Source organism: Haliaeetus leucocephalus, unplaced genomic scaffold (assembly GCF_000737465.1).
Source record: "Haliaeetus leucocephalus isolate CR32 unplaced genomic scaffold, Haliaeetus_leucocephalus-4.0 Scaffold932, whole genome shotgun sequence".
Classification (NCBI taxonomy): Eukaryota; Metazoa; Chordata; class Aves; order Accipitriformes; family Accipitridae; genus Haliaeetus; species Haliaeetus leucocephalus.
This window is the reverse complement of record NW_010973368.1, coordinates 4725585-4740840: the sequence shown is the minus strand read 5'-3', so window position 1 is coordinate 4740840 and position 15256 is coordinate 4725585. Positions and strand designations below refer to the sequence as shown.

General features: G+C 41.3%; 1 protein-coding gene across 4 annotated transcripts; it reads right to left on the bottom strand.

Moving 5' to 3' along the window:
* Positions 1–2119: 2119 nt before the first annotated feature.
* Positions 2120–11885, bottom strand: CIPC (CLOCK-interacting pacemaker). Of its 4 annotated transcripts, XM_010583754.1 has the most exons (5): positions 11803–11836; positions 10316–10399; positions 8684–8858; positions 7606–7775; positions 2120–4110 (listed from the first exon to the last, which is right to left on the bottom strand). In XM_010583754.1, exons 3-5 carry the CDS (start codon positions 8748–8750, stop codon positions 3232–3234), a joined length of 1116 nt encoding a protein of 371 aa, XP_010582056.1. In that variant the 5' UTR covers positions 8751–8858; positions 10316–10399; positions 11803–11836; the 3' UTR covers positions 2120–3231. The 4 variants fall into 4 exon arrangements, with proteins under 4 accessions (XP_010582056.1, XP_010582054.1, XP_010582057.1 ...); XM_010583752.1 differs by lacking the exon at positions 10316–10399 and having other exon boundaries at positions 11803–11885; XM_010583755.1 differs by lacking the exons at positions 10316–10399; positions 11803–11836 and adding an exon at positions 10737–11390.
* Between the last annotated feature and the right edge of the window lie 3371 nt (positions 11886–15256).

The following is a 15256-nucleotide window of genomic DNA, read 5'->3' as shown; positions in this document are numbered from 1 at the left end:
GCTAACTTGTTAATACAAAATCTTGCTGCTTCAAAGGTGAAAAAAATCTGGAAGTTCCTTGCTTACAGGTTTCCAATCAGAGAGGCTAATGTTTCTGCTCAAATCTACCAGACCACTTCCAGATTCTGCCCAGAATCAGGACCTATTCTGGTCCTGACGTAGTCAACTAATTTTCTCAACACAGTTCCAAGCTAACCTATTTTATTAAACTGCAGCCAAGAAAGGAAAGCCCTTATTGTTTAAAGGTTTATCTGGGCTTCCAGGAATAAAGGCAGCTAAGAGAAATTGAACAGAATGGTACTTGATGACATGTCTATCACTAGGGGCCTTCAACATCTTTTTTTTTATAGATGTTAACTGCAAATCTTGATGCATCTAGGGATATGGTTCCTAAGGGGCCCCAGATTTACATATAATAGTTCCAGACTGGATTTTTCTAGTTACACTATTTAAGTCTGGACTGACGCCCAGTAGGAGATTTCTAACCAGCTGCTGGACTTTTATTCACAGATTTATTGAATATGTATTTATACAAATTATACCAGCTGAAAGGCCCATCAGCTATAAGCACACCCACTTCAGCCCACCCTCAGTGCTGTCAGGGGAAAAAATACATGCGGTACCATGTGGAGTATGAGAGATTTCTATCAGCTAGAGTCTCCCTAAGTCAGAGGGTATTACCCTGCAAGGCCAATTTTTCCTTCCTTTTACTCTATCAGAGCAGTGGAAATAGGATGGAGAAGAGGTCACTGGTAGACTTAACTTTTTCTTGTCTCAAACAGCTAGGATGGGACTTTTTTCTTTCTGACTTCCTTGAATCTCTAGGTAGCCCAAGTCCATCATCTTGTTTTCTAGGACAAATAACTTCCTAAAAATATATATATTCTGAACTTCAAATTCTCCTCTCTATTTGATGGGTAGAGAAAGAATTTTAGGAAAAGTAGGAAAGATGTCCTGTGCATTTTCTCTCACCTCACCCCTAGGCCTATTACAGGTCAATGGATCAATGGAACTGCGCCCTACTGCCTCCTCTCCTTCCTGTAAGGAGCTCAGAAGAAACAAGCTTATCTTTTGGGATTCTTTCACAAATGGCCTAAGGTACCATCACATCTATCCTGCCAAATATCATTCAGTGCAGATATTACAACTGATTTCAAAAGAGCTAGATCAGACATGTCCTACATTATTACACTGTACTATGCTGCCTTCCTGCCTTCTGGGTTTGCTGGCTGAATTTCCATACAGCTGTGCTGCGAGTTATGAGACATCCTAGTATGCACAATTATAGCAGGCATATTTAAAAAAATACATGACAAAACTCAGACTATGAACACTTTTCTTTTAATCAATTCCCATGTACTGCGCTAGTCTTCAGCAGGTGGGCAGGATATCATGAAAGGCATGGCTACTAGTTTGCCACAGCTTCACTAGGGCGAATCCTGGCACGAAATTTCTCTCTAAACCTATGGCTAGTACAAATATGACTCACATTTCTCCTCTTTGTGAGGCTTGTATGGCATTTCTTTTCATCAGTGTAAAAAGGGGGAAACCCCTTACAAGAACAAAGCCCCTTACAATTTCTCTAGTGCACATATTTGAGGAAGACTACAAAAGCACTCTCTACAGCATCCTGCAATATTCATTCCCAAAGGCATCAGAAAATAAAAAGGTCTAGTCACAAATTAGCAAGACATACACTCTACTTTCAAGTTTCCTTTTTTAAGAATCTGAAACAGATGATAGAAGTGATAAAAGCACCAAAACACCAGTCACCTAGACTGCACAATTTTGTGAAATCACTGTCACTCAGAAAGGAGCATACCATAAACAATCCAGATTCCTTAACGTTCTTAGACAGAGCCATTCTTAGTTCTCCACACAGACTGCCTCTGAAAGAACCCCTTCAGATTTGGAGTGACATGGTTAAGTGTCTAAAAAAACTGAAATGAAATAAGCATCTGTAGAACAGCTTTTGTAACATGACTACTGTGGTTCTCTACTAGTAAGGCCTAATATCTTATGCACACAGTGGTGTTAGTTGTATCTCAAGGCAAGCAGGCTAGGAATGATATAAATTTAAAGTGGAGGAAAAAAATTGGTTTGTTGGTTGTTTTTTGGGTTTTTTTTAAGTTCAAACTCAGGTAGATAAATTTTTTTAGGGAGATTATCCAAGATGACATCTCTCTCTCTCCTCCCTCCCACCCCCATTTGATTTCTCCAAATAAAGAGAGGGAAGAGGGATAGGAGGACTTGTTTCACCACAAGCCATTATGCTCCTTTTCCTTCCACCTCTTTTTTTTTTTTTATACTTAGCAATCTGATTTCACAGGAAAAAAAGGAGTTTAGGCTTGTAAACTAAAGATACACATAACAAATAATATGCAGCTAGTCTTGCCAAATTAATCCTGTCAAATGAATATCTTCCTTGTACTGTTTTTAAAAAAGTCACTGCAGTCTTTAACAATGTTTAATGTGTTAGCTACTAAGAAAATCCAAAGCCACTTGCCTTGTACACTTGTTAGCCATTAATAAATATGGCTTTGGAACAAACCCTTCCAATGCAAGCCTTGTGATTTTGATCTGTACAGTTGAGTGAGTGAAAATCAAAAGTATAACTCATCAAAACACTTAATTTCACTTGGGTCCTAAGACACTCATCACTTTGACCAAAGACTGCAATGAATATAGAATGCTGCTTCAGCACAAGCAGATCTCCACTAATTCAAATGCGTTAAAACCCCAAAGCAAGACTGCTGTAACAGTGGACACCGACAGCCTAAAGATACCATCCCACCAACGTAAGTTTCCTCTCCTCACACCAACTCCCTTCATCTACTTGCAGCTGATGATGGCCCAATACTGGGGCCTGTTCTGCTGTCCGATTCTCAGGACTATCTGAAGATGGGACTAGGAAGATGCTTGCTTGCAGAATACTGCAAATGACTGTCTTTCCACTGCAAAATGGGAACATGCCAGCAGAGAACATCCAAGCTTCTTGAGTCCAAGGAAACACACTGAGTTAGCATGGAGTTCAAGGTCACACTGAAGTAGTAAGTACCCATTCTGCCAAGACCCCACCATGCTATTCTAGTCCCACAACTGGCTCTGAAGACAAGTTGTTAATGGCACGCCACTTCGCAAGTCTTGGACTCAGAAAATGCTCAAGTAAAAGCTTGAGACGGGAAATAGGAGGCACAGAAATAACTTGACCAAGAGCTATGTACCTTTTTACTACATGTTGGGATAAGTGGGGTCTTCAAGGTTGTTATCAGCTTTTTCAGATCCTGTTAGAGATGCTTCTAGCTCTGCCCATGACTGTGGAGCATTGTTCTTTATTGCCTCTATGAAAAGCTGTGTTTGGTGCTTCAGCCGGTCCAGCTCGGCCTGAGTCACCTGGTTCTGATGAATGAGCTCCTTGGTTTTTAAAGTGATCTCCAGCAATCCTGACCTGCGTAGCACAACAAGTGTATTCTGAAAGCGTCTGCACTTGCTTTGCTGTTGCAAGAGCAGCTCAGGGGTAGTGCAAATCTCTTCTGGTATCAGTGGGGGACTCCACACTGCAGACTGCATCGTAGTCTGTGCTGCACTCTCGCTGTCATGAGGGGTGCACTTTGTTGCCTGCAGAGTTCCAAAAGGCAAAATGGGAGCCAAACCCGGCACTTTCTGAGTGTCACTGGAGACACGATGAAAACCAGGAAGAGCTGACAGTTTTCCACTTGTCACTAGAGTTGAAGAATTTTGCTGGCTAGAATCCTGCGGGGTCTTAAAGCTAACTGGTATGTGGGCAAAAGGACTAGTAGGCAACCCTGTACTCCTCGATACAGGAGAAGTCTCCATCTTGGGTGCTTCTGTGCAGAGTCGTTTATGGCAGGTGGTTTCCTGACGTTCTTCTAGATCAAAGGAGTGATCTCTTTTGCAGGGCTGTGGTGCTATTTTGGGATAAGAATTCAGGATGGGCAGGTAATTAGTGGAGTCACTTCTCTTTTTCCCAACAGGGTGAGGGTTAATGGGAGGTGGGATTGATGGACGAAGAAACACTAGCTGTGGCTGAGCTGGAATCACTTCAAAGGATGGCTGCACGGTCCAAGACTGGAGCTGTGATGAACTCCCCTGAGAAGCACAAATGGGGAAAAAACAGAAGTCTTACAACAACATTGTAGAAGAGGATCAAAAAACCTTAAGTGAAAACAGGTGGACTGCACCATTTCTCCGTATTTGATACACACTGTCCAATTAATACATTCTGAAGAGTTGGCCATCAAACTCATCCTTCTCTTTATCTGACAACAGAGCATAGCACTAGAATCAAAGCTGTAATCCATAATCCTTTTACTATGGGACAGTAGATAGATTTAAAAACAATTCAATCTGAATTTATACATGGTTTCCTAAATGAGGATTACAGCGCATGCTTATATTGTACAATGCTTATGTAAAAGTTCAACCGAGACTTGGGGTCGAACAACAAGTGTACAGAAAAATTGAAAAATAATTAAAGCATTGCGGTTATGAAGCATTTTAAAAGAGTCAAAGAAAGACTGCATAGACATTTTAGGAACAATTCAGACTCCCTCTTTTGTTTAAAGGCAGCAACTCTAATCTTGTCAATTCTATTCTTATAGCAAGCTTTTGAAATGGTTATTTAAAATAGACTACAGCTGTTCAGTAAGTCTTGCAATCTTAAGTACAATACACAGTTTCAATAAATTTAAATCCATGAAGTAGAAAAAAAAATGCTGAATATCAACCAAGGCAGGGAAAAAAGCCTGTTGTAAGCTCAGAGCAGTTTAACTCCATACCTCTGGTGAAATAGTGCGCACTGACAAACCATAAGAGCATTATATTTCAAGAAAAATGCCCAAGTTTCTACTCCCTCCCACAAGCCATATTCTGAAATATAGGGGAATACATAAATTTTTACAAGACACTATCTCTTCCTCCTCCAATACATTATTACAGATCATGAGATCTCCTGGCCAAAAAGCATGCCTGCTTTTCTCCAAACATATCAAATGGCCTAGTAAGAGATACTATTTCTTTCTGAAGCAAAACTTCACTTCTTAGTACATCTAAGTCATCACCACTACAATTATACGAATATACTGTCAGCTGCCTTTCCAGTTCCTCATGATTTGGAATGCTACTGGCAAGCCTGCTGAAGGCACAGTTTTTTAGCTAGCAAAAATACATTTTATTATTTTTGGTACTATACTGAGTCATCTGAAAACCATCTCCTTTCCCCCAGTTTCATAAGATTTAAACTGGCAAATGCCAACATGCTTTGCTGAAGTCCATTCCTCCAGTAAAACACTTGAACTTGTCAAAAGTGGTTATTACCCACCGATTAGGACACTGAGACTTGGAGATGAGATTCAATTACATATTCTGACACAGAATTTTTTTGGTTCAGTGGGCAAGATGCTTATGGAATAGGGGTACAAAACAACTACCTGTAAAAAATAAATACTACTACCTTATCACGGAAGAAAGGACAAACACATTCAAAAGAAAAGTATCTGGAGATGTTAGGAGTGAGGAAGTAAATAAATACCACAGCTATACATACACAGAACAGCCTTAAGGAGCAAGGTTTTGGGGTCAGTACTTGTCATTTACTGCACAATTGTACAGTATCTAGCACAGCAGTACCCCAAAATCATGGAGGCCAGAAGAACTGTGGTAACTGTTTATCTTGTTCTTGTTTTTTCTCCATGTTACCTACTTTCTTCTCCTTTCCATTCACATTGCATTCTGCTCTTGTTCTCCTACCCAAAATCTCACTTTTAGTAGAGAAGGACATGTCTATTTTACTAATTCTGCAAAGTGTTGGGTTTTGGTTGGTGTGGTTTGTTTTTTTTAATGAAAGCCAACATCCTGCATGTATCAGAGTCACTTGTCTAAAAAGCCTTCCTACTTATTAAGGACTTTTACAAGACTTACAGAAACCTTGCCACAAGCAGCACTGTGTTTCAGAGAATTAATCCCTGCTTGATTTTTTTTTTTTAGTAACGTTATTGTTAGCTGTTTACACTCTGAAATTGGGACAGCAGGTAACCATCACTGCGCAGGATCACAGTGGTTCTAAGACAGAAGGATGATGCTGATTGAAACTGAAACTGGAACAAATAAACAGCAGTAACTGGATGCTGCTTTTTTTCTTTTTTTTTTTTTTTGGTCCAGCAAGCCCAACTGAGTACTGCGTTGAAAAGACCATTTTAAAAAGATGACCAGCATGACTATCTGAGGCATAACAGAAGGAGGCAGAGAGACACTTCATTATTATTCTGACCTAGACTTGTTGCTTTTGTTTATTGCAGTAAACATTTTTCAATTTAACATTATTCTCTTTAACCATACATAATTAGACTTAATTGTCATGACGCACTGCTCAAGAGAACTGAGTTTGGTAATTTTATCTACCTCCAACTCTTCCTCACCAAATTACCTTTTTGCTACACTACCAGTTTTTTAATAGATATTTTATATATATATAATTTTTTTTAATATATATACACTAGCTACTTCTCCTAACTGTTTGTAACACAACCTGGAGTTTAACATTAGACTAATTTTTGAGCTCTGGGCCAAAGGCTGTAAACCTTTGGTGAAGCTTGCCTACTCACTACTATATAAATACTTCAGCATTTGCTTAGACAGTATTTTGTCCACAAAACTAAAAACATTACTATAAAATAAAATTGTTTGTCAAGATAAAGCACAATGCTCAGAAATCAGAACAATCTCCCCCACAAATGCATAATCTGCCAAATACAGAAACCTGTATATGTGTTAGCATTGATAGACAGTATTTGAATTTAGTAGGTTTTGCTTGTTGTCATAACAGATTGAGTAGAAAAAGAATCAGAATCTATATTCTTTTTTGCCCTTCTCACTGTATTCTCAGAAGTATTGTAATAAAAAAAAACGCTGAAGAACTTTTGCTCTGCTCAGAAAACATGAGCGAGTGGCAATACTTTGAACTTGGAGCTCTCAAATCTTCTGTTACAACGTGAAAGTTAGGAGTCTCACAGATGTGCTGGAGGAACAACACATAAGATATTGGAGGACATAAATAGGGAATGTAATTGTTGCAATGTGAGCCATCACATGCATTTAAGAGAAACAACTGTTAAACTTCACAGCTAACTTCAGATACAGATTTAATTTTTCCATTTATAACATTCTGCATTAGTGTTTCCCATTGCACATAAAGCACTTCCAGGACCTAAGAACTAGGAAACAAAACCTATCATCCTACTTTACTGTCTTTATTGAATGAAACAGAGAATATCAGCTTTCAAAAGGAAAAACAACCACTTTTTTTATCTTTGGTGCTTTTTATTTGGGGGGGGGGGGGTGTTCCTTTGAGACAAACAGGTTTAGTAGACATAGCAGAGCTTCTCCTCTTCACACTTTTTTTGATCTTAGTGATTCTAGCTGCTACCCAAAAGGAGGCTTTCACAATAGGACTTTTTGAGTTACCAGTTACCTTCTGGACTGCAACGACTTTGTAAAATCTTTCTGAAAGGAAAAATATTTAAAAAAAAAAAACCAAAACCAACTGAAGAACATGAAACATTTTTCAATATATTATTTCTTCCCTACCTGCTTAACTAACACATTTTTCATTACGACCATAGGAGAAAGTGCAGGAAAGGAGCTGCTTGTGGTCATTGGGCATTGCCAAGGCCCATCTTCTGCGTTCCAACACAATGCATTCAGCACGTCCTCCGAGTCAGTCTGCTCCATAGCACTCAGGCACTCTGAACTTCCATCTGCCAGATGTAGAATTCAGCTGTTAGCTGTTTCACACGCAGCATGTTTGCTACTATTCTGTTTTCTTTCAACCAAGCCACAAAGAACAATAAAGTTTAGTTCTGGAATATCAATAAAATTAGACCTGCTGTGACAGCTGTCAAATAGCCTTTAATAAAAGGCTTTATATTTCAGGCCAGTTCTCATGCAGCTATCATCTCCCAAAAAATCTATTACTTTTTGTTCTTTTGTATTTAGTCTCTAAGGGACTGCACACTATCATGAAGACTACTCTAAAACCTGGTGCAGAAAAGAACTACGGGCTCCAGCATTGCCACAGCTGTAGTCTGTAATGCAGGCATTTTGTGCCTTGAAATCTTCCATCTACAAACCCAGTAAGACAGGTATCTCTCACAAAAGCATTTTTTTTTTCTTTTCAAGGCCATCTTTGCACAGTTTTGTTGATTATTAAAATGGCACACTGTGTCTACATTTTACTGATGTTACAACAATTACTCTCTGGTTTATCAGGCTCTACTGACAATCTGGTCAAATCGTAAGAGACATTAGACTGAATAATCCAACAGTTCATTCATCACTGCAAAGAACAAAAAGTAATTTTGTCTTCCCTACTTCTAGACTCTGAAGTCTGAGATTCTTCCATTTCTTTCTTTATTAGGCACATTTTAAATTCCCATGCCATTCAAATTCACAGGATGAACTTTATAGCTACATAAAGCTCCACTCCAAAAAAAGTTTGATGATCAGATGATTGCAGATGCAACCTGTCTTGCATACAAAGGTCCTCCCAGGTAATGAGACACAAACTGTAAAGGGCTAGAGACAGATTTGTCAAAACATCACCAATAAAAGCAAAGTCTGAGCAAGGTAACACAAAAAAAAAAGGTAATGCAGTGGTTTTCTAAACCTGAATATCCGGAGTCCTTGTCAGATTCAGTTGCCGCCATGCTGAAGTGATGGTTCAAGCTTTTCATTTCCGTCACTTTGCCCAATAGTTCCCTGAGGGTCTCAATAGATGACTATTTTGTCCCCATGCTTCCATAGTGCTGCAGGCAGCCATTAACACCTTTTCCATTGAGGAACTACAAAAATAGTTAAGAACAAAAAGGGACTTTCTCTGAATCTAAAGGAAGTTTCATCAGTATAAGACAACAAAGGCGGCCATGTTTATCCTTACGGAAGTCTGGTTATCAAAGGTTTGCTGTATCTGTTAAGCGATCTGTAGAGTTCTATTAAGTTCCCAGCTTCACGTTTGCTATGTTTATCACACATTTACGTTAGCAAAGGCTTGCCAATAAAATCACTGTTTAGTGCCTGCAAAACTCTCTAACTATGCATGTTTAATAACACATTACAAAGTAGAAAAGATAGGCAACAATTCTTCGCATCAATGGACACACTACTTTGTAGAATCTTCTGGACTAAAGTTTTCCATCTGCCTTAGGCTGATTTCTTAAGTTTCAGGAAAGTTTCCATGATCCAATCTTTCACTCCCCTGCACCAAGTACAAGAGAACAGTATCATACTAGGCATGGCTGTTGCGTCCTTTAGGGTAGGTTAAAAGATGCCAAAAAACCTAAGGCACAGGAAGGAAGAAATTAATTGAAGCAGAAATATAGTACAGATATTTTACTTTTTAAAAAAATTCTTTAGTTTTTACTACTGCTGTGAATGCCATCAATGAATCAAAGCTATTTCAGAAGTACTGAAGACATGGATGCAGTTGAAGGGGCAGAATTCACCTGTCTCTCTCAACTCCTTTCTTCAGTGGCTGAGCAAGTCAGAGTACAGGTCGGCCAATCTTACTGAATTACCTGAGGTAGAATCATTTCACACTTAAGATTACCAAGTAAAGTACACAGCAGATTCATCTGGAGAGCACAATGCATAACTAATTTCTAACTCTCTTATGAATTCTGTCAGACAAGGTAGTAATTCCTTACTGTACACACAAATCTTGGGAAACAGGAACGCGATTTCTTGATCTGCTAAAAACATAATGCCCAATTCTATGAAGCTCAGCAATGTGAGTAACCAAAATAAAATAGCAGATACAAAAGTGTGTGGTTGTTTTCTGTAATTAAATTAATTCCCCTCTGAGTCAAGTAGGATAGCTGCATATCTCTTTTTTACGCTGCCAGTGAGCCAATTGGAGACTTTCAGAAAAGAAATAGCTCAAATCATTCAAAGAATGAAATTTAGATAGAAAACTAATGTATTATACATGTTTCTCCACCCATAAAGAGCAAAACAAACAAATCTAAAGGCTATTCATAAACAACATTTTTTTCAAGATCTAGAAGTTACTCAGGCCATATTTATCTTATGAAAACTTAGCTATCCCAACACAGGTCAGCTGTGCTGGGTGAAGCCCATACAACACATACAGCTGAACCTGCAAAGCTATGGTTTTGTTAATACAGTCTGTTTCACTCTCAAGTAAAGTAAGTCATCAGAGAAAAGAAAGTAAAGTAAGCAATCAAAGAACATGCTGGGGCTAAATAAACCCATACTGCTAAAAGCGCAACACATACTATACCTGCAATGCACTCCTAGGGGAGACATGGCCTTAGAAATGCCCTCTTCTTCCCACACCCAGAATGAGAACACTGGAAGGCTGAAACTAAAAGCTATGAAAATCAGAAAAATGTATAGTTACATTATGGCCTCCCATAGTGCATACTTGCCACAACCTTCAGCTGCTTCCTGAGGGTAGGCAGACTCTAGTAAGACAGAGCAAAGTTTCTGCTTCTCTTAAAGAAGGTAGCTGAGAGTTTGGCTAACAGAAAAGTGACTGGATGAAGGGCAGAAATTATGTCTAATGTTATTTGTAGAAATTACTTTCCTAAAAAGCAACCCTTTGAAGTTGCGTCTCATGTTAGAGTTGTATAGTTAAATTACAAACACAGGAACTCAGGAGTCCGCATCATAGTCAGGCCAGCAGTCCATTAAAGCAGTACCCCATGCAAGCTACTTCAAATGACATTGCAGCACATTCTGGAATAATCTACCCCGAAGGGCAAGGTTCTTCTTAAGGTCCTGACAACTGGTTGCTAGAATTCTGCTCCAAGATCTCGAGCCTTGGCACCTCCAGTAATGAATTCTGTACGTTAGATAACAGTGTTGAGATGGTAGGGTGACTGTCTACATAACTACAAGAAAAACAGAATAACAGTCAGCAGAAGAGAACTTCCTCAGTAGCTATTTGCATCATTTTTACTTTCCATGTTCAGTCACACCTGCTGTCCTGCTAACAGGTATGGAGCAAACATAACTACATAAGGGCTACCGAAATGCTGTCCCTTGAATGGAAGATGAGGTTTAAGTCCCGATCCATGCTTTCATTATTTAGCCCTTTCCAAAACAAATGTATTTTATGAAAGCAATACGTATTGATGCTAATCTCCAAAAAAGCAGAACTAGAAACGGAAGGAGGGCTAGAAATAAGTAAAACAAGAACACGCCACCTGCTAGCCTTGCATCAAGGGAAGCTTTGGGAAGGGCTGGCACACCTTCCTCTCTTCCCTTATGGAAAAAACCAAAGGGGTAACAACAACAACAAAACCGCAGCAGAAAACAAACAAACCAGAAGCACCGCTCTCTCCAGACGCAGGCGTGGGATCCCTCCCGCCCACCCGCGGGGCCGACACCCCCCCCCGCCGGGCAGGCAGGTGCTCCGCCGCGCACCGGCGGGAAGCGCCGGGCGCCACCCCCGCCGCCCCGGGCCCTCCCTCCCGCCGCAGCGGCGAGAGCTGACCCCACCCGACCGCCTTCCTGGCGCTTCGCCCAGACGCCGGGCCCGGGCGCCGGGGAGCCCCGGAGCTCTGCCCGCCCGGGCGGGGTGCCCTCGCTGCGGGCCCGGCGTCAGGAGAGGCTCCCGCGCAGGCGGGCCGAGCCACCCGGCTTTCGGGCCCGAGCCGCCGCCCCGGCACCCGGCGAGGCGAAGCGAAGCAAGCCCCGGCGATGGCCGGCCGGGAGTCCCCAGGCCCCGCAGCTGCCACCGCTCCCCCGCGCCGGGCCCCTCACCTGGCCGCGGGCCGCCACAGCTCCAAGCGCGCCGGGCCGCGCATGCGCGACACCCTACCATGGAGCACGAACCTCCCTCGTCGCCTAGACCGGCCCAGCCCGGAAGAGGGAAGTTGCCCGCCAGGCTCCCTTCGGCGCACATGCGCACAGCGAAGCTGCCTGCGCCGGCCGGCCGAGCTGTGCGCTTGCTGGGGGCGGGGTGTTTGCAGCGCGCGCGCGCCTTCTCGGCGCGCGGGGCGGGGCCTCGACATGGCGTCGTGGTGCCCGGGGCCAGCGCACCTCATGGGGAGCCCAGGCGGGAGGGCAGGGGCCTCTGGGGGACCGCAGGGGCAGGCTCAGTACAGGAGTCCTGACCACAGCCCCCGAGTGCGGTGGGGGTGGGCGTGAGGTGGGAGCGGGCAGCTCGAGATGCGCAGGCGGCCGTGGATGCACACAGGGCCTGTCAGGGGGAAGGGCCCGCCAGCGTGTTGGTTTTAAAAGGCTTCTGGAGACCCATCCCACGACAACTGTCAGGGACGTGGCTGAAAGGAGCATCTTCACCGAAAAATGGTGTGGGTATCTCCTGGTGGCCTTGCGCCACATGGCCGGGCAAGTGTGCGAGGGCTTGACGTCGTTTTATTGCCTGGCCTGGACTTCTGAGGGAATCAGATAGGAGTTTGGAATGCTGCTGGAGCCCCAATATTGTGCAAAAGAGTACAATTCATCTCTACACAGGAGTGGAGACACTTGTAGAGCCTCTCTCACTCCCAAGAATGAGAGGTGACCGCAAAAACATAAACACCGATAGCCACTTACAAAATGAGGAAAGCAGCACCAAAGAGGTCCAAAAGCTTTCAACTTGTCTCAAAAGAGGGAAAACGTCAAAAGGAGGAGCTGGCATAAGTAAAGGATACCCTTACTCTTCTACGTGTTGGTAAATACAAGATGGAGAAAGAAATAACATGGGTTTGCTTTCCATGAACTGCATATAAACCAAGGGCAAATTAGGAGGAAGTGAATCCTCTGGTTCAATGAATACAACTAGAATAGCTATTCTTCTAAGAACTGCATAAACACTACCAGCACCCAGAAGTCTGTCAGAATATTTTGCATTTGGGCATGAAAGCCATTCCATTAGAGAAAACTGAAAAGGCTGTGTGGAAGGGCTGAGCAAAGACACAGTGAATTCCCTGAATAGAAATGGATGAAAGAAATACTTCTGTTGTTATCATGGTCTTGTTAAAGAGCCTGAAACACACTGATTTAAAAGATCAACATGATCTAATAAATTCCTGAGTGAAAAAGAGAAGGACCTTTAATTTCAGCATAGCCTCATAAATAACCTGTCAAATGCAGAACAAAAATGTCTCGGACTATGTGAAATGACACTGTAATTTTGAAAATGTGACACACAATGGATTCCAGTCCTAATCCGAAGTGCTCTGAGAGAACGCTAATGACATATTCCTAGGGTGTATTTTTGAGTATTTACCAGAGTTGGCTCCAAGTTACATCTAAACAGTACCGTGAGATGTGTGATCTCTAGACTGTGAATTTGGATCCCTTACTGTGCAGGAGGTTTGGGTTCTGAGGAAAAGCATGCTAAGAATGCTGTTGCATCATTATATTTGCTCAGGCATGGTCCTGGTTGCCTTATCCCCAGAAACAACCCTTACTGATTTCCACAGAGACCAGATTTCTCAGGATATGGAGTATGTGTGGATGCTCACTGAAAACAGCTCATCAGAGAGCAAGCAATCTGTATTTGGGACAGACAACCTGCCGTTCAGTTGAGGCGATTCAGAACAGATTTGGAATGTGTGATACCAGGCTTTCATCCAGGGGGCGGCAGGTAGGAGAACTGAAAATACTGTACTGTTTAATAGAGAAGTTTTCTTGGATAGTCAAGGTAAACCTCTGGTTTAAATAAACGAAATCTTATCACTTGAATTCTCCCTGAATTCAGTTGAATTAAACCTTAGGTTTATATTGAGCATTATCACCTGAATTCTCCCTGCTCCAAAATATGCCTTTTTTGTGGTTTTAATAATATTTCTGTCATTGTCCTTTCTCTTCCTTTCATTTGATTCTTCATTGATACAAGGTCTCCTTTAGTGCATGCTTTCAGTGATTACTGTCAGTGGCAACAGGATGTTTTCCTTTTTTCATATGTTGTACTGTGCTTTGTTTGTTTATCCTAAAGGTGAGCGTTTTGGCATGTAAGTATTAGCTTTTTGTTCACTTCCCTGTTTATTCTGGTCATACAACTGGAGAAGAGTGAAAAGAATATGAGTGAAGTATGACTGCATGTTTACTCAGTTTAGGTGTTCCAACACTTCTGTTTAAAAAAAAAGTGTTGAATCTGTTCTTCCAGGAAAAAATGCAGAAATCATCTTTCACGGCTTAAGAGGGACAAAAGCAAGTATTTATCCAATGAGGCGGTTAAATAATAGGTCTTGTGTGGTTACTGAACAATTAATAAAGGTGTTGATGCACGGACTTCATAAATACTTATGGAACAAAGAATCTTTTCTCCTAACACAGCAGTAGAAAGAAATGTTTGGCAAACTTTGGAAGTAAAGCATAGCCAGGTCAGAAGAACATGGTTTCATAATATGTTGTCTGAACTGGAGAGGTTAGGTGTTTGTCTGAAAACACCACGTACTCCATCTTTTTTCTTCATATACCCGCCAATTTATTTTGCTATCACAGACAAAATAAAATTTAGTAGGTACTGTATTTCATTAAGTTAGTCTGCAAATCAATAGCTTTGTTCATCTCACTTTATTGAACCAAAGTCTAACTTCTATGATATTTTGATACAGATACCTTTGTTCCTTCTACTATTCATTTCTGTCATTTTAATACAGTAATAGAAGAATACTTTTCAAATGATGCCTCTGAGTTTTCGTTGGTCTCAACCAAAGAATGAATTCATGTGGATAAAGTATTTGCTTCACCTTTCAGCAGAGGGGCACTAAATCTCAAAGATGTTTCCTTTCATATTTGTGTTAGCTGTGTTGTTGGCATTAAAACAGCATTAAACCTCCAAATCTATTTGAAAAGACATTCCACATGTGGATTTTGTTTTTAATTAATATCTTATTTAATAAATACCAAAGCATGAAAGAGATACTGTGTGATCACCTGCTCTGACCTGAAGTCTATCACAGGCCATAGAATTTCACCCAGCAGTTGAGTTAATAAGATTTTTCTCTAATGAATGTATTTCAGCAATGGGGTTTTTTTCTTCTACATTTCAACTTTATCTAGCTGTGTTTCCTTTTCAAAGTACACATCTTTCAGATTCTTGTATCCACTTGCAAATTCATCTTTACCATAAATGTCTCCAAATTAAGGGAGGGCAGAATGACAATAATTTAACAATAACAAAAGATTAGCAGAGATGGCATATGAAGAATAAAGCACCTCTGGTGCTCTTTACGCTCTTCTGTACTGTATTATGTTGGAGGAG